Here is a 20,124-nt window from a genome sequence, read left to right as displayed (position 1 = left end):
TATCCTGTCCGCTGCGATTGGCACGGATTTTTCCTTCACTGGTAGCCTGGTAACCTGTACTACCAGGTCTTTCTCTGCCTCTGTGGTGGATAGTGGAGTGTTTCCCATGTGGTATAGGTGTGCTGGATATCCCCTTCCAAGGTGCAGGACTTTACATTTTTCTTCCGTGACTTGTAGCAGGCACTGTTTGTTCCACTCCTGCAGCTTGGTGATGTATTCTTGTAGGAAATCAGCAGTAGAGGGGTTATGAACACCCAAATTCTTTATTTTTTCGGAGGCAAAATCACTCCTAAGCTTCCCTTTCCGTAGGAGCCGTCCAGCTGCCCCGGAGAGCCCAGCGACCACACCCTGCAAGACAGCCTGCTCATCCTGGGACACACACAGCCTCACCCTTCAGGCAGGAGACTGACGGGTAGGTCACGCCTGGAGAGAGAGAGAGAGAGAGAGAGAGAGAGAGAGAGAGAGAGAGAGAGAGAGAGAGAGAGAGAGAGAGAGAGAGAGAGAGAGAGAGAGAGAGAGAGAGAGAGAGAGAGAGAGAGATGTGTAACAATTGGCTTTTGAAATAATGCATAATTCCCTTCCCTTTCCTTCCCTTCCCTTCTCTTCCTTTCCCTCCACTTACCTTCCTTTCCCTCCCCTTACCTTCCTTTTACCTCCCCTTACCTTCCTTTTACCTCCCCTTCCCCTCCCATCATTTCCCTTCCCATCCCTTCCCTTCCCTTCCTTTCCCTCCCCATCCTTTCCCTTCCCATCCCTTCCCTTCCCATCCCTTCCCTTCCCTTCCCTTCCCTTCCCTTCCCTTCCTTTCCCTCCCCTTACCTTCCTTTTACCTCCCCTTCCCCTCCCATCATTTCCCTTCCCATCCCTTCCTTCCTTCCCTCCCCATCCTTTCCCTTCCATCCCTTCCTTCCCATTCCTTCCTTCCTTCCTTTCCCTCCTTCCTTCCATTCCCTCCCCTCCTTCCCATTCCTTCCCTTCCCATCCTTTCCCTGCCCATCCCTTCCCATCCTTCCTTCCTTCCTCCCCTCCCCTTCCCTTCCCTTCCTTCCTCCCCTTCCCTTCCTTTCCCTTCCTTTCCCTTCCCTTCCCTTCCCTTCCGTTCCCTTTCCTTCCCTTCCTTTCCCTTCCTTTCCCTTCCCTTCCTTTCCCTTCCGTTCCCATACCTTCCCTTCCTTCTTTCCTTTCCTTCCATCCTTCCCTTCCCTTACAGCCCCTTCCTTCCCATCCCTTCCTTCCATCCTTTCCCTTCCCATCCTTTCCCTTCCCATCCCTTCCCATCCCTTCCCTTCCCTTCCTTTCCCTTCCCATCCCTTCCCTTCCCTTCCCATCCCTTCTGTGGTGCCCCGAGGGCTGCGACACCACTCGTGTCATCATCATCTTCACCGGCAATATTTTCCGATGACAACAGCGGTATCGACCGCTAAAACACAACACGGACTCCAACACATGATTGTCCCCACTGTTCATTTACCAACCTATACACAATTGTAATTGCCCATTAACGCACCCGCTTATCTCTCTAAGCCAAAACACAATCACCGCGGCAAAAACACGATCAGCCGCGGAACAAAATGTTATGAAAACAAAGCTGCGTCACCGCGTGAATTAAGCATGTCGGTTAGGTAGATTATTGTATGAGCTCGGTGTGAGTTTGATGTATGACTCACACGCCTGACGTATTACCCTCGCGATGTCTGCCTATATAAGAAGCATTTTCTCCAGGCTTGACCTCAGATTAACCAGCACTCTGTTCGTTGCTGGACACTCAGTTGTCCTTCCCTAGACAACATGGGTAGAACATTCATCGTTGCTACTGTGAGTATGGAGTGAAGAATTACCATAGAGGAAAGCGTATCTAACATCTATTGTGTTCTATTATCTTAGCTTTACTTAGGATTATATTTCTATGATACTTTATTGTGCGAGTTTTTACTCAATATTATACCAGTGTTAACGTCAGTAACCAATAGTGAAAGAAAACCTGAAGACTCATTGAGTCTAGTAAGCCAGTCGCTGGTTTAAACAATATTTTTACCCTCTGTAATATTAAGTAGTATTAAGGTAGAATAAAATACATATAAGAAAGGCGACACCGTTTCATCACCCCATTTACGAACTCCTTTAAATACTCCTAAAGTACCAGAATTTTAAGTCAAGTGTCACTAGTACAAACAGTGTGTCGTCTCCCCTATGTGACCCGGATTAAGGGTTACAACATTGGTGTCAGGTGTGGGGTGGTGAAACATGTGGTGAAACATGTGGTGAAACATGTGGTGAAACTTGTGGTGAAACATGTGGTGAAACTTGTGGTGAAACTTGCGATTTATATTGGTTTATATTGGTATTGTACTGGTGTATGTCCACATCCGAAAGCGAGGGAGAAGACAGTTATTCTTGGAATTACGGGAATAAGACTTTAGAGTTAAAAATGCCAGACGAAGGCAAGAACCCTCCCCCCAAAAAAGAAGATGGAAAATCGATCACCCTTGCCCATGATGATCTTGTCACGCTACTTAGCCGTCATACCTTGAATGATTTTAGTAGAGTGCAGGGACTCTTATATTTTTGTGGTGGAGAAGAAAAAAGTAGCAAAGCACCAAACCTCCCATGCCATAAGCTAGCAAAGAAATGGATAGAGGATATTGAAAGCCGGACACAGGCAAATTGGGACACTACCGGAAAGATTGAGTTAGCCAAACAATATGCCCTGGGAGCAGCGCGCGATCATCTCCTCGGTTGTATCACTAGATGTGGACAGGATTGGGAAAAGTAAAGGAAGACTTCCTACGTGTGTTTCCCACAGTAAGGACCTTTTCGGTCCTCCAGAAAGAATTGGGAGAGGCAAAACGGCGGACAGGAGAAAACATCCGCACCTTCCTCATCCGCCTGGAGACATTGAGAGACGAGTTGATCGCTCTCAAGCCTGACAATGCCAGTTTCCTAACTGAGATAACCGCTTTACGGCTCAGAGAGGCTTTCCCTCCGGCCCTCTTACTCATCTTAACGGAGGAAGAAAAGGGGGACCCACAGAAGGTATTAAAGAAAGGGTATGAGCATATTAAAGCTTATCCAGAGTCGAAGCTATCCGATGCCGATATCGCCAAAGAAATAAAAGTGCTGAACGTCTGTTCCACCCAGGCATCCGGACCCAAACATGTCTCACAAGCCCGTCCTCCACGCCCTCCAGGCCAGTCACGTTACCCGATACCCCAAAGGGGAGGACGGCACGCCGCGCCACCTACACGCCCATATGGGAACGCGCCCACGCCACCTACATGTTATGCTTGTGGGTATGTAGGACACATGGCTCGCGATTGCACATATGGAAGGCAGTATAGGGGTGCCTACCACCCACCAACGGGCTCTCGGTACCCTCAGTACCAGCCCACTCGAAAAAGGCGTCAGCCTGTCTCGCCTGCGCTGCCTGGCGCCCGGAGTACAGCCGGTCCCTCACCCGGTAGCTCCTGGGTCAACCCTGACCACGAGAAGAACAAAAAAAAAACGACCCCAGAGTAGCTGCGGCAGTCCACGGCCCTACCAACGCCCTCACGTTGATATTGTGCGTAGGCGCTAATGCACAAAAGGAGATGGTTTACGCAATGCTAGACACAGGAGCAGGAGCGTCCCTAATAGAAGAAGATTTATTTAGGAAGGTAGGCGGGAAGATGATAGTTACAGAACCTCTCTCCATACAAGGGGTAGATCGGACTCAATCCCTAATAAAGGAATAGCCAGTAGTAGTAGACTTTGGGCACGGAGAAATTATAGAAAAGTTTGTAGTAATATCACAAGGTATAGTGTTACCAACAGCAGTTTTGTTGGGCCTAGAATTTATGTGGAGACAAAATGTGGTAGCTGCACCGCTGGACACACCTGGGCAGTTTAGTGTAATGGTGGGCGCCTACCCAGTGGAAGTTCATTCCCTGGCGGCGGACAATATGAGCCCGTACCCAGAAGATTGACTAACCGACCTTAAACCTACTTTAGACGAGATGGAGGAAGTACCAGTGAAAGCATACGCTATTAACGTGGCGTCCTTGCTACCAGGCACGGCAGGGTATGTCACTCTGGAGGCAGAGATTGGCAGAGCCCAGCAAGCCTTATTTCTCCCAAGGTCCAATGATATCCCTTCTTCATTTTTATTTCCCGGGTAAGTAACCTTAACTCCTAACGTCAAACAAACCAAAGGTAAATTCATCATTCCCTATGCTAACCCAACTGAAGAAACTATTGAGATGCCAACAGGTGAAGTGATGGGACACATTTATTCTTGTCACTCAGAATACTATCAATCATCGACTAATGAATGTGTAGCGGCTGTCACAAAACAGCTACAAAGCCGCCTGTCACCCAGTCAAGTAAGCAGATGGTACTCGATAAGCTGATAGACGAGCTATTTTACCCTCACAACGGGAAAATTGCTGTCTGAAGGGCTTAACCCGCAAGTATCCTGATGTGTTTGCTCTAAAAACGAGCCACTCACTATTACCCCTATTATGTTCACACTTTAAGGCTAAAAAATGACAAGCCTATATATAAAAAGCCATACCCAATACCAGTAAAATATCATAAAGAAATAGAGATTCAGCTCAAGGACCTTGAGGCCCAGGGTATTATACGCCCTAGTGCGTCACCCTACAGCGCACCTCTAGTCCCTGTTGCTAAAAGGATGGTGGAGTCAGACTTTGTCTCGACTTCCGCGCTCTGAACGATGAATTGATTGATGACAAACATCCACTCCCTAACATTAACCTCATTTTGCAACAGTTAGGGGAAAGTAAAGTATTCACCTCCCTTGATTTGCGCCAGGGCTACCACCAAGTCCCATTGGCAGAGGAATCTAAACACTTGACAGCCTTCACGACACCTTATGGCCTCTATGAATTCACTACAGTCCCCTTTGGATTAAAAACAGCACCTGCAGCCTATCAACGGATCATGAATCAAGTTCTCATAGGTCTGACAGGAAGAATTGTACATGTATACCTTGATGATTTGATAGTACAAGGGAAAGACATGGACCATCACCTAAAGAACCTCCATGCCGTCTTGGACAGACTGCAGAAGGCTCACCTGTCCTTAAGACTAGATAAGTGTTCCTTTTCAAAGAGCAAGTAGATTATCTGGGTCACATTGTTAGTGCTTCTGGCTTGAAGCCTCAGCCCTCAAAGGTACAGGCGGTGCAACAACTCACTCCTCCGAAAACAGTCAAAGAACTTCAAGGTTTCCTGGGATTGGTTAACTTTTATAGGAAATTCATTAAAGACTTTGCCAAGATAGCATCCCCACTTAATAATTTACTCAAAGGGAGGAAAGTAACCAAGAATGATAAGACACATCTGGAGTGGAATGAAGAGGCATTGCATGCATTTAGCACACTAAAGAACAGTCTTACGACTGACATTGTTTTAGCCTTTCCGATTTCCGGAAACCTTCAATCTCACCACAGATGCGTCAGATAAGGCAATAGGTGGTGTGTTGCAACAAAAGGATGAAAATGGTAGTTTACGTCCCATAGCATATTTTAGTAGAACCCTGAATGGAGCAGAACGTAACTACTCAGCGGTAGAGAGAGAAGCTTTAGCAGTCATCTATGGCCTCAGTACTAACCGACCCCTTATCTTGGGTTACAGGATACACATCCTGTCGGACCATAGACCACTGACTTGGCTGTTAAAAAGCACAGTACCTAGCAGCAGGATTGCACGCTGGCAGACACTTCTAGGAGAATTTGACTTTAGTATTGATTATCTCCCAGGCTCCAGCAACATGGTAGCAGATTGTTTGTCAAGTATTAGGAATCAGGAGAGTGACGTGATAGAAGGCGAATTGGATGCTCGAATTATGTCTGTCAACCTTACGGGTGGACAGGACACGTCTGTCGCCTCTCCGGAGGACATGACAAACAGGATAAGTTTCTCCATTGAGTCTTGCTGGACTCATGGAGCACCAGGATCGCGATCCTGAACTGAGAAAATTGAAGCATGCTTTTGAACAAACCACCGGTGGTAACGTACATGAGAGAGATGAGAGAAAGGTTGCAGAGAGGAGCAATGTAACGTTAAATGCAGCTAAGAGGTACTTCAAAAAACTGCCTCTTAGTGAAGTGTGTGTGAGAACGGCATTCTCTACCGCGATGTTTGCGATGAATACAACAAGCAGAAAAGACTGGTTATCGTTCCACCAAGCTACATTCCTAACGCGTTAGCTTTGGCGCATTCCATGCTACCTGCAGGGCATGGAGGCACTAAGGTTACGTTGGCACGCTGTCGCAAGTTTGCGTACTGGCCGGGAATGAAGGCGGACGTGGAGCAATATGTCAGATCTTGTCCTGTCTGTTGTCGGTTTAAGAAGAGGGATCCCCGCCAGCTCCACTTATGAGGTATCCAGAGGTTGGCCAACCGTTTGACAGAGTCCATATGGATATTGTCGGACCTTTGTCTGTTTCAGACGAAGGCTATAGGTATGTACTGACAGTGATAGACGTCCTGTCACGCTTCTTGGTAGCAACCCCCCTTCGTACGAAGGCAGCCAAGGAAGTGGCAGCTGCGTTCTACAAGAACGTAGTCTGTGTACACAGCATCCCGCCGATTCTAGTCACGGATCAAGGAAAGGAGTTCGTCAACACTCTCTTACGAGAGTTGACTCAGTTGTTACAGATTGATCATCTAAGGACAACTCCTTATCACCCGTCTGCAAACGGTGTGATAGAAAGGCCTAATGGCACCTTAATAAATATCTTGAGAACTTTGTGCGAGGACAATCGCGGTATCTGGGACCAAATGCTTCCGGTTGCAACACACGCCTACAACACTGCCTACCATCGTGTTCTGAAAGATTCACCATTTTTCTTGCTTTTCTCTCGGGACCCAAATGTTCCTTTTGAAGTGCTTGAGAATAGACTCCAACCTTGTTATGATGTTGACAGCTATAAAGCATTTACTTCTAGTGTCGCGCAGCGGACCTATAAACTATGTCAGACCAATATAGATATAGGATGGCAGGAGTTAGAAAGAATGTTTAGGAAATCCAAACCCAAACAGGTGGTAGTAGGAGATCGGGTCTACTTAAGGCATGTATGTACAAAGGGCGAACCAAAGAAGCTCCAGCCCTTGTTCAATGGACCTTTTAGGGTGCTAGAAAAAATAAGCCCTGTAGTCTTACGACTGCGTCATGTTAGAGGTGGTAAGATCAAGACAGTTCACACAAATAATGTTCAGGTCGTTCACGAGGACTCTCTTGGCTTCCATGACTCTCCTAATGTCAGGCGTGCATACCCTCTCCCTGATCACGTAGTAGAAGTGGACCCACTCCCCATGACTTATTCCCCCGAGGAGCCGCTGCCATTGTCCTTTCCAGCTCCTTCCGAGCTCTCCTCACCGGCTCCTGTCTCCTCAGATGCTTCAGAGGTCCCCTCATTGGTTCCCTCAGCTCCTTCAGAGCCCTGTGTCAGTCGCTCATTACGATCCAATACGGTACCCCCTTCTCTCCCCAATGTGATGGAACGCCCTCTTGAGTATCGCCAACGACCAACGAACTGATGCCCCTATAATTACAGATCCTGGGTGTTGCCCTCTCCTTGTCTTCCCTTGATCCCTCCCGGGAGCAACCCATTCGTCCCGGCCTCGTCTTCTCCCCAGTCTTTAACCCGTGTGCGTCGGGTGACGGGAATTCCCGCTCGGGCGGAAAGCGTCGGGTGGCGGGAGTTCCCGCCATCCGACGCGCACGGCTTGGCCAAAAATAGCACCTCTTCCCAACATCATATCTATGCCGTGCTGCAACGTAGACACTTCAAATTTATTTAATCGTGGAGAGGAAGGATTGGCGATGAAAAAACAATATAAATTATTATGTTTTCGTTTGAAATTGCCACACGGGGCATTGATGAAAGACACCTATTTTACAAAATCTATCAGCACCGCCCGCGCGGTGCGAGGACGACAATAGTCCTCTAGCCCGACGCTTATGGGTTAAGATGCTGTTGACAGGACGGTACTATGTTGTCCCCGTCGTCATCAAGACGGACGACATCCAACGTCCTCTCATCAACGTGGCAAATCTAACAGCGGAAGTTTCATGGTCGATTGAACATATGAATCAATCGTTCCCTACTGTTGGTCTACTCAGGCGCACTCTAGACTCTTTTCACATTGAGTTTGAGAAGTTATTCAAAGATCTTAACAGCTTTCTGTCGGCTATGAGTGGTAGAGATGGAAGCCCGTTTCGGACTCGCCAGAAGCGAGGAGCCGTGGATTTCCTTGGCTCGGTAGCAAACCTCCTTTTCGGTACGGCCACTCAGGCCCAAATAGATGTGATACACGGGAAGCGCTCCCAGCTCTACACTCTGTCCACAGAAGAGAGACGTCAACTTAACCTCCATCAGGAAGTCCTCAACGCCACAGTTCGGGACCTCCGTCATATTCATTCTGCCATCTCCCGTCTAGAGTCCGCCTCGGCTTTGGCCTCAGCTATTATCCGTCAGTTCTCACTAAAACCTTGCAAATTGAAGGAAATGCGTATTTTGGAGACTATCCTTCTCATTCAGTTGGCACTTAGTGACCTAAATCATGATACTCTGAATCTCAAGCTTGGCCTTCAGCAGCTGTCCCAAACGCAGGTTTCTCTCTCCTTCCAAATGATGTACTATTTCGTGTGCTCAGCAATGCGTCACCCATTACCCAGGCTTACTTTTCCCTGCAGCACAGGAATATTTAGCATTGTATAGAGATGTCTCTAGGGTTATTTCTAAAGGTACGCTTTCCTCAGGAACCCTTCACTTCTACTTACAAATCCCCATGAAAGGGGATCCCTCTGACGTGTTCGATGTGTTTAAAATGGACGCGTTGCCTTTTCATCTTGATGGCACGCCATATTTTCTGCACACCGACACGCTTTCCACTTACCTTGCGGTTTCTGAAGACCGCACTCACTATATGCTCTTGGACTCCTTGGACCGCTGTACTAAACACCACCTGCTCTATGTATGTCCCCCTGTCGCCCCTGTCTGCTCGACTTCTGTCCAGCGCTGCGAGATCGCTCTCTTTCTCGATCGCCCAGACGCCCTCTCGCTGTGTTCTAAGTCTCTCCTCAGAGTCTTCCCCCCGGTCTTCATCCCGTCTCCTGCGGGCTGGGTTTTCCCTACCGATACTCCTCAGGTGGTCACCATGGTCTGCCCGGACAGCCCGGTCTCCAAATACAGGCAGACCATCAACGGGACGGGTCTCCTCAGCCTCGGTATGGGCTGTAGTGCCCACTCCGACGCCTTCAGCCTCCCTGCCTCTGCTACTATGGACGGTGACGCCCCGCTGACGGTTCATCGCGCCCCCTTCCACATCGGACGTGACGTGGTCTCATCGCTCCTGGCCAAGACTCCTTGGACCCTTCCCTCCCGCCGCCGTCGCCCGGGTCGTCTCTGGCCCCCTGCTGGACCTCCTCCAGCACTTCACGCGCTCCAGGAATCCGTCTCTCCGGTCCCCGCCTTCGACCCCTTCCTCCCTTGGTGGGGTGGCTGCTCCTCCTCGGCGTCGTCTTCGTCGCCGGTGGGTGGCCTTCTTCTGTCTCTTCAGGTCCCGTCTCTCGCAGGCCTCCTCCCCACGATCCCGCCATCCCCGTCTTGGCCCTCCATGGTCGTCCGCCGGGCGGATTGCTTCGTGCCACGAGGACGTGGCGTGGTTTTAACGGGGGTATGGTGCCCCGAGGGCTGCGACACCACTCGTGTCATCATCATCTTCACCGGCAATATTTTCCGATGACAACAGCGGTATCGACCGCTAAAACACAACACGGACTCCAACACATGATTGTCCCCACTGTTCATTTACCAACCTATACACAATTGTAATTGCCCATTAACGCACCCGCTTATCTCTCTAAGCCAAAACACAATCACCGCGGCACAAACACGATCAGCCGCGGAACAAAATGTTATGAAAACAAAGCTGCGTCACCGCGTGAATTAAGCATGTCGGTTAGGTAGATTATTGTATGAGCTCGGTGTGAGTTTGATGTATGACTCACACGCCTGACGTATTACCCTCGCGATGTCTGCCTATATAAGAAGCATTTTCTCCAGGCTTGACCTCAGATTAACCAGCACTCTGTTCGTTGCTGGACACTCAGTTGTCCTTCCCTAGACAACATGGGTAGAACATTCATCGTTGCTACTGTGAGTATGGAGTGAAGAATTACCATAGAGGAAAGCGTATCTAACATATCTATTGTGTTCTATTATCTTAGTTTTACTTAGGATTATATTTCTATGATACTTTATTGTGTGAGTTTTTACTCAATATTATACCAGTGTTAACGTCAGTAACCAATAGTGAAAGAAAACCTGAAGACTCATTGAGTCTAGTAAGCCAGTCGCTGGTTTAAACAATATTTTTACCCTCTGTAATATTAAGTAGTATTAAGGTAGAATAAAATACATATAAGAAAGGCGACACCGTTTCATCACCCCATTTACGAACTCCTTTAAATACTCCTAAAGTACTAGAATTTTAAGTCAAGTGTCACTAATACAAACAGTGTGTCGTCGCCCCTGTGTGACCCGGGATTGCGGTTTACAACAGACTGTGTAAACATTGATCCTTGGTGCCATAACAATAGTACATTCTGTTCATGTCAAAACAGCACCATTAAAACCCTGAGCCTGAGCCCTGCTGTAACATGGCTAAGTCCTACCCTGCCATGTTACCTTCACTCTTGTAACATATCCCAGCACACTTATCAAGAGCTGGGAGGCCTTGGCTATTTCCTCCTGCCAAGGACTTGAACTCCTTAAGGGCATCATAGTGAGGGTTGAATAATAGGAAGAGAAGATGTCTATTATTTCCCCCCAAAAGTGAACTAGTTCTTTTTTCTGCAACAAGATGATGCTATTGATAATGTAATACCTATCAAACTGTATTTTTAGATCCCAAAAACAAGTAGAATGGGGAGGGAGGGAGGGACAGAGAAAATGACTATAGAGGTGAGGGAAGAGAGAAAGAAAGGGAAAGGGAAAGAAAGGAGGAAACAGAAAGAGGGGAGAGAAAGGGAGCATGAGGGAAAGGAAGGGAGAGAAAGAAGGAAAGGGAGAATGGAAGAACGAGAAGGGAGAGAAAGAAACATTAGGGAATAAATAACAGGAACTGGGAAAGACAGGAAGAAAGAGGGAGGAGGAGGAGGGAGATAAGAGAGGGGGAATGAAGGGCGAGAGAGTAGGGGAAGAAAAAGGGAGAGAAAAGGAAACATGGAAATATGGAAGTGCAGGCATCAGAAAGCCTATTGGCTCATTATAAGGTCGCCCGCTTGTGTGATTTAACCTGCTCGACTGCCACTTGGGGCTTGGGGAGCAGATGAAAGCACCTCGATATTGGGGAGCAGATAACAGCACCTCGATATTGGGGAGCAGATGAAAGCACCTCGATATTGAGGAGCAGATGAAAGCACCTCGATATTGAGGAGCAGATGACAGCACCTCAATATTCAGTTTATTCCCGACGCAGCAAAGTGACGGTCGATTTCATATATGAAGGAGTTGATGGTATTCGCATTTACTACTTCTGAGGGAAGATTGTTCCAGTGGCGGATGACTCGATTTGAAAAGAAACTCCTTCCAATGTCTGTGTTACATCGACTTGACTGAATGGGTTAACCGTTATTTCTAGTTCTTAGTTTGGTTTGCAGTTCAAAGAATTTGGAGTAATCGACGTTATTGAATTTTTTCAGGTAATTGAAGACTTGAATCATATCCCCTCGTAGGCGTCTTTTTCTCCAATGTAACGAGATTGAGTCGCTTGAGTCGTTCCTCGTACGGTTGAGCCCTTAAGGTTGGAATCATCTTTGTGGCGCGTCGTTGAATCCTTTCCAGTAAAGCAATGTCCTTTCTGTAATTAGGAGATCAGAACTGTACAGCATACTCGAGGTGCGGTCTTACCATGGAATTATACAAGGATAGCATCACGTCTGGCGTTTTACACTCGAAGTTCCTCGCTATGAACCCGAGCATAGTGTTGGCTTTGTTGTAGGCTTTTCCTCCTGCATCGCCTGCAGAGGCTTCCCATTCATGATGTATGTGTGGTTACTATTTCTGGATCCAATATGCATGACTTTGCATTTGTCAACATTAGAAGACATTTGACATTTTTCCGACAATTATATAATGTGATTGAGGTCTTTCAGAATGATTTCGCAGTCGGTCTTTGTGAGGGCCTCTCCACTCACCTTGGTGTGGTCAGCAAATTTCGATATTGTGGATTTCAGTCCTGATTCTAGGTCATTGATATATATGATAAAGAGGATGGGTCCCAGCACTGACCCTTGAAGCACTCCACTAGTGACTGGAAGCCAATCGGAAGGCTGTCCGTTGAGTAGTACTCCTTGTTTTCTGTCGGTGAGCCAATCTCTTATCCACGCGATCAGATTGGCTCCGATGCCCGCCGAGTGCAGTTTCTTAGGAGTCGCTCGTGCGGTACCTTGTCGAAGGTTTTCTGAAAGTCCAGGTATATAACATCACTGGGGATGTGGGCATCCCAGTTCTTATATATACCTTGGTAGAAGTCTAATAAATTCGTTAGGCAGGAGCGCTTGTTTCTGAAGCCATGCTGGGTGTCAGAGAAGGGATGGGAAGGGAAGGGATGGGAAGGATTGGAAAGGGATGGGAAGGATTGGAAAGTGGTGGGAAGAGAAGGGATGGGAAGGGAAGAGAAGGGATGGGAGGGGAGGGGATGGGAAGAGAAGGGATGGGAAGGGAAGGGAAGAGAAGGGATGGAGAGGGAAAGGAAGGGATGGGAAGGGAAGGGATGGGAGGGGAAGGGAAGGGAAAGGAAGGGAAGGGAAGAGAAGGAAAGTGAAGGGAAGGGATGGGAAGGTTTTTGAAGGGAAGAGAGGGTTAGGGAAGGGAAATGAAGGGATGGGATGGGAAGGGAAGGGATGGGAAGGGAAGGAAAGGGATGGGAAGGGAAGGAAAGGGATGGGAAGGGAATCGGAAGAGAAAGGATGGGATGGGAAGGAAGGAAGGATGGGAAGGAAGGGATGGGAAGGAAGGAAGGAATGGGAAGGGAAGGGATGGGAAGGGAAAGGATGGGATGGGAAGGGAAGGGAAGGGAAGGGATGGGAAGGGAAAGGATGGGAAGGGAAAGGGAGGGAAAGGAAGGGAAGGGATGGGAAGGGAAGGGAAGGGAAATGAAGGGATGGGATGGGAAGGGATGGGAAGGGAAGGAAAGGTATGGGATGGGAAGGGAAGGAATGGGAAGAGAAAGGATGGGATGGGAAGGGATGGGAAGGGAAGGGAGGGGATGGGAAGGGAAGGGATGGGAATGGATGGGAAGGGAAAGGATGGGAAGGGAAGGGATGGGAAGGAAAAGGATGGGAAGGGATGGAAAGGGATGGGAAGGGAAGGAAGGCAAAGGATGGGAAGGAGGGGAGGGAAAGGAAGGAAGGGAAGGGAAAGGATGGGAAGGGAGGGGAAGGGAAGGGAAGGGAAGGGAGGGGAAGGGATGGGCAGGAAGGGATTGGAAGGAAAGGATGGGATGGGAAGGGAATGGAAGGTAGTGGAAGGGAAAGGATGGGAAGGGAAAGGAAGGGAATGGAAGGGAAAGGATGGGAAGGGAGGGGGATGGAAAGGAAGGGAAGGGAAGGGATGGGAAGGGAAAGGATGGGAAGGGAGGGGGATGGAAAAGAAGGGAAGGGAAGGGAAAGGATGGGAAGGAAAGGGAAGGGATGGGAAGGGATGGGAAGGGAAGGGAAGGGATGGGAAGGGAAGGGAAGGGAAGGAAAGGAAGGGAAGGGAAGGGAAGGGAAGGAAGGGAAGGGATGGGAAGGGAAGGGATGGGAAGGGAAGGGATGGGAAGGGAAAGGATGGGAAGGGATGGGGAGGGAAAGGAAGGGAAGGGATGGGAAGGGAGGGGGCTGGAAAGGAAGGGAAGGGAAGGGAAGGGATGGGAAGGAAAGGGAAGGGAAGGGAAGGGAAGGGATGGGAAGGGAAAGGAAGGGAAGGGAAGGGAAGGGAAGGGAAGGGAACGGATGGGAAGGGAAAGGATGGGAAGGGAAAGGATGGGAAGGGAAGGGGAGGGAAAGACAGGGAAGGGATGGGAAGGGAAAGGAAGGGATGGGAAGGGATGGGAAGGGAAAGGATGGGAAGGGATGGGAAGGGAAAGGATGGGAAGGGAATGGGAAAGGAAGGGAAGGGGAGGGAAAGGAAGGGAAGGGAAAGGAAGGGAAGGGATGGGAAGGGAAGATATGGGAAGGGAAGGGATGGGAAGGGAAAGGATGGGGAGGGAAAAGAAGGGAAGGGAAGGGAAAGGATGGGAAGGAAAGGGAAGGGAAGGGAAGGGATGGGAAGGGATGGGAAGGGAAAGGAAGGGAAGGGAAGGGAAGGGATGGGAAGGGAAGGGATGGGAAGGGAAAGGATGGGAAGGGAAAGGATGAGAAGGGAAGGGGAGGGAAAGGAAAGGAAGGGGAGGGAAAGGAAGGGAAGGGAAAGGGAAGGGAAGGGATGGGAAGGGAAGTGTTGTAACCCTTAATCCGGGTCACACAGGGGAGACGACACACTGTTTGTACTAGTGACACTTGACTTAAAATTCTGGTACTTTAGGAGTATTTAAAGGAGTTCGTAAATGGGGTGATGAAACGGTGTCGCCTTTCTTATATGTATTTTATTCTACCTTAATACTACTTAATATTACAGAGGGTAAAAATATTGTTTAAACCAGCGACTGGCTTACTAGACTCAATGAGTCTTCAGGTTTTCTTTCACTATTGGTTACTGACGTTAACACTGGTATAATATTGAGTAAAAACTCGCACAATAAAGTATCATAGAAATATAATCCTAAGTAAAGCTAAGATAATAGAACACAATAGATGTTAGATACGCTTTCCTCTATGGTAATTCTTCACTCCATACTCACAGTAGCAACGATGAATGTTCTACCCATGTTGTCTAGGGAAGGACAACTGAGTGTCCAGCAACGAACAGAGTGCTGGTTAATCTGAGGTCAAGCCTGGAGAAAATGCTTCTTATATAGGCAGACATCGCGAGGGTAATACGTCAGGCGTGTGAGTCATACATCAAACTCACACCGAGCTCATACAATAATCTACCTAACCGACATGCTTAATTCACGCGGTGACGCAGCTTTGTTTTCATAACATTTTGTTCCGCGGCTGATCGTGTATTGGCCGCGGTGATTGTGTTTTGGCTTAGAGAGATAAGCGGGTGCGTTAATGGGCAATTACAATTGTGTATAGGTTGGTAAATGAACAGTGGGGACAATCATGTGTTGGAGTCCGTGTTGTGTTTTAGCGGTCGATACCGCTGTTGTCATCGGAAAATATTGCCGGTGAAGATGATGATGACACGAGTGGTGTCGCAGCCCTCGGGGCACCACATACCCCCCCCGTTAAAACCACGCCACGTCCTCGTGGCACGAAGCGGTCCAAGGAGTCCAAGAGCATATAGTGAGTGCGGTCTTCAGAAACCGCAAGGTAAGTGGAAACCGTGTCGGTGTGCAGAAAATATGGCGTGCCATCAAGATGAAAAGGCAACGCGTCCATTTTAAACACATCGAACACGTCAGAGGGATCCCCTTTCATGGGGATTTGTAAGTAGAAGTGAAGGGTTCCTGAGGAAAGCGTACCTTTAGAAATAACCCTAGAGACATCTCTATACAATGCTAAATATTCATGTGCTGCAGGGAAAAGTAAGCCTGGGTAATGGAGTGACGCATTGCTGAGCACACGAAATAGTACATCATTTGGAAGGAGGAGAGGGGAAACCTGCGTTTGGGACAGCTGCTGAAGGCCAAGCTTGAGATTCAGAGTATCATGATTTAGGTCACTAAGTGCCAACTGAATGAGAAGGATAGTCTCCAAAATACGCATTTACCCTTCAATTTGCAAGGTTTTTAGTGAGAACTGACGGATAATAGCTGAGGCCAAAGCCGAGGCGGACTCTAGACGGGAGATGGCAGAATGAATATGACGGAGGTCCCGAACTGTGGCGTTGAGGACTTCCTGATGGAGGTTAAGTTGACGTCTCTCTTCTGTGGACAGAGTGTAGAGCTGGGAGAGCTTCCCGTGTATCACATCTATTTGGGCCTGAGTGGCCGTACCGAAAAGGAGGTTTGCTACCGAGCCAAGGAAATCCACGGCTCCTCGCTTCTGGCGAGTCCGAAACGGGCTTCCATCTCTACCACTCATAGCCGACAGAAAGCTGTTAAGATCTTTGAATAACTTCTCAAACTCAATGTGAAAAGAGTCTAGAGTGCGCCTGAGCAGACCAACAGTGGGGAACGATTGATTCATATGTTCAATCGACCATGAAACTTCCGCTGTTAGATTTGCCACGTTGATGAGAGGACGTTGGATGTCGTCCGTCTTGATGACGACAGGGACAACATAGTACCGTCCTGTCAACAGCATCTTAAAGACTGGGGAGAAGACGAGGCCGGGACGAATGGGTTGCTCCTGGAGGGATCAAGGAAGACAAGGAGAGGCAACACCCAGGATCTGTAATTATAGGGGCATCAGTTCGTTGGTCGTTGGCGATACTCAAGAGGGCGGTCCATCACATTGGGGAGAGAAGGGGGTACCGTATTGGATCGTAATGAGCGACTGACACAGGGCTCTGAAGGAGCTGAGGGAACCAATGAGGGGACCTCTGAAGCATCTGAGGAGACAGGAGCCGGTGAGGAGAGCTCGGAAGGAGCTGGAAAGGACAATGGCAGCGGCTCCTCGGGGAATAAGTCATGGGAGTGGGTCCACTTCTACTACTTGATCAGGGAGAGGGTATGCACGCCTGACATTAGGAGAGTCATGGAAGCCAAGAGAGTCCTCGTGAACGACCTGAACATTATTTGTGTGAACTGTCTTGATCTTACCACCTCTAACCTGACGCAGTCGTAAGACTACAGGGCTTATTTTTCTAGCACCCTAAAGGTCCATTGAACAAGGGCTGGAGCTTCTTTGGTTCGCCCTTTGTACATACATGCCTTAAGTAGACCCGATCTCCTACTACCACCTGTTTGGGTTTGGATTTCCTAAACATTCTTTCTGACTCCTGCCATCCTATATCTATATTGGTCTGACATAGTTTATAGGTACGCTGCGCGACACTAGAAGTAAATGCTTTATAGCTGTCAACATCATAACAAGGTTGGAGTTTATTCTCAAGCACTTCAAAAGGAACATTTGGGTCCCGAGAGAAAAGCAAGAAAAATGGTGAATCTTTCAGAACACGGTGGTAGGCAGTGTTGTAGGCGTGTGTTGCAACCGGAAGCATTTGGTCCCAGATACCGCGATTGTCCTCGCACAAAGTTCTCAAGATATTTATTAAGGTGCCATTAGGCCTTTCTATCACACCGTTTGCAGACGGGTGATAAGGAGTTGTCCTTAGATGATCAATCTGTAACAACTGAGTCAACTCTCGTAAGAGAGTGTTGACGAACTCCTTTCCTTGATCCGTGACTAGAATCGGCGGGATGCTGTGTACACAGACTACGTTCTTGTAGAACGCAGCTGCCACTTCCTTGGCTGCCTTCGTACGAAGGGGTTGCTACCAAGAAGCGTGACAGGACGTCTATCACTGTCAGTACATACCTATAGCCTTCGTCTGAAACAGACAAAGGTCCGACAATATCCATATGGACTCTGTCAAACGGTTGGCCAACCTCTGGATACCTCATAAGTGGAGCTGGCGGGGATCCCTCTTCTTAAACCGACAACAGACAGGACAAGATCTGACATATTGCTCCACGTCCGCCTTCATTCCCGGCCAGTACGCAAACTTGCGACAGCGTGCCAACGTAACCTTAGTGCCTCCATGCCCTGCAGGTAGCATGGAATGCGCCAAAGCTAACGCGTTAGGAATGTAGCTTGGTGGAACGATAACCAGTCTTTTCTGCTTGTTGTATTCATCGCAAACATCGCGGTAGAGAATGCCGTTCTCTACACACACTTCACTAAGAGGCAGTTTTTTGAAGTGCCTCTTAGCTGCATTTAACGTTACATTGCTCCTCTCTGCAACCTTTCTCTCATCTCTCTCATGTACGTTACCACCGGTGGTTTGTTCAAAAGCATGCTTCAATTCTCTCAGTTCAGGATCGCGATCCTGGTGCTCCATGAGTCCAGCAAGACTCCAATGGAGAAACTTATCCTGTTTGTCATGTCCCTCCGGAGAGGCGACAGACGTGTCCTGTCCACCCGTAAGGGTGACAGACATAATTCGAGCATCCAATTCGCCTTCTATCACGTCACTCTCCTGATTCCTAATCCTTGACAAAAAATCTGCTACCATGTTGCTGGAGCCTGGGAGATAATCAATACTAAAGTCAAATTCTCCTAGAAGTGTCTGCCAGCGTGCAATCCTGCTGCTAGGTACTGTGCTTTTTAACAGCCAAGTCAGTGGTCTATGGTCCGACAGGATGTGTATCCTGTAACCCAAGATAAGGGGTCGGTTAGTACTGACTCCCAGCCTGCCTCACAGGCTAACCCCCAGCCTGCCTCACAGGCTAACCCCCAGCCTGCCTCACAGGCTAACCCCCGGCCTGCCTCACAGAACAACCGCCAGCCTGCCTCACAGGCTGACCCCCAGCCTGCCTCACAGGCTAACCCCCAGCCTGCTTCACAGGCTAACTCCCAGCCTGCCTCACAGGACAACTTCCAGCCTGCCCCACTTAACGCTTCTCTTCCTGCTTCACAGGATGTCGGGTTCCAACCTGTAAGGAATGGAGCCAAACCGAAGCAGGCAACCAAGGATTTACTGACCCCCACTACCTTCAATAGGTTCCAGGTGCTGGCAGACACCATGGAGGATGAGTTCGAGACTCGCCTAGTTGGGGACTCCATGGTGCGTGGCCAGCTGGTTGAGTTCTGTGGTCGTTCATCAAACGGCCGCAGAAAACGTTACTGCTATCCAGGTGCCAGACTGGACGACATCACCGCAGCGTGCGATGATGTCACGAGAAATGCCGACCGAAACACCCTCTTTGTCATTCACGCGGGGACAAATGACGTAAAGACAACCCTTTCTGAGGAACTGCTTGAGAAATACCGCCGCATGATCAAGCAGTATAAACGTAAAACGGATGCCAGTAACATCATAATCTCAGGAATCCTCCCGAGGGTCGGTGCCGAATCTAGCTTTTACAGTAAGGCCTTCAGCACAAACAACAGACTTCAGTCCCTTTGCTCACAAGAAAACGTCCAGTTCGCTAACTTGTGGAACAATTTTTACTACGATTCAGACTTGTTCCTTCCTGATGGCATCCACTTAAACCCTGTTGGAGCAGCCCGTTTCGGGAGGCTGCTCTGTGACCAAGTGGCTCTTCGAAAGCCAAAAACGCGGTGGCGAGAACACCAGCAGCTCCACCGTAAGGGTGCACTCAACCCGAAAAACTCCCGACTCGAATCACATTAAAGCTTGCTATGTAAACGCTCGTAGCCTACGTAACAAATTTGAAGACTTAGAAGTCCTCGCAGCTACAAATCATTATCACATCATCGGAGTCACAGAATCTTGGATAGACACTTCAAATAGAGATTTCATTGCGGAATATAGATTACCGGGTTATACCATTTTTAGTCATGAAAGAGAGAACAGACAGGGTGGAGGCGTTATCTTTTATATCCACAACTCTCTCCATCCAGTATCCGTGAAAACAGATATTATAACCAATGTAGACACGGTCTTCATTGAAATTAAAAATAAATCTCGTAAAATAGTAATTGGACTTATCTACAGACCGCCAAGGCAGACTCTTGATATCGACCACGCATTAAGTGAATTATTATTAGAAACAAGTAGCAGTTGCGAGGCAGTAATTGTTGGGGACTTTAACTTGCCAGTGAAAAGATGGGGTGAACCGTTGAACTGTCATACAGGGCTCGACCTGTACACAAATTTACTTGAAAGTGATTTACATCAACACGTTCAAGAACCGACTCGGGAAAATAATATACTTGACCTTATCTTTTCAACGACAGCTGATCTAGTTAACGAAGTAAATGTTGGTCCAGTTTTTAGTTCTAGCGATCACCGAACAATCACATTCAGCATCAATATGAAAGAAAGTAAAGAAACTCCTAGTAAAGAAAAGGTGCCTGATTATCAGAGAGCGAATTTCGTAAGACTCCGATCAA

The 20,124-nt window shown here is 48.3% G+C and overlaps 1 protein-coding gene across 5 annotated transcripts in view; it reads left to right on the top strand.

Moving 5' to 3' along the window:
* LOC126983380 (uncharacterized) overlaps positions 1-20,124 on the top strand; it is an 81,067-nt gene that overhangs the window by 54,243 nt on the left and 6,700 nt on the right. For all 5 annotated transcript variants that reach the window (XR_007735849.1, XR_007735846.1, XR_007735845.1 and 2 more), the window contains one exon: positions 310-412. Coding sequence is in view for 1 of the 5 variants with exons in the window: in XM_050836132.1 (XP_050692089.1) it covers positions 310-412 (103 nt within the window). In the remaining 4 variants the exon portion in view is untranslated. The remainder of the gene's footprint in view (positions 1-309; positions 413-20,124) is intronic.

Source organism: Eriocheir sinensis, chromosome 53 (assembly GCF_024679095.1).
Source record: "Eriocheir sinensis breed Jianghai 21 chromosome 53, ASM2467909v1, whole genome shotgun sequence".
Lineage (NCBI taxonomy): Eukaryota > Metazoa > Arthropoda > Malacostraca > Decapoda > Varunidae > Eriocheir > Eriocheir sinensis.
The sequence above is the reverse complement of the archived record's forward strand: the minus strand, read 5'-3'. Positions and strand labels throughout refer to the sequence as shown.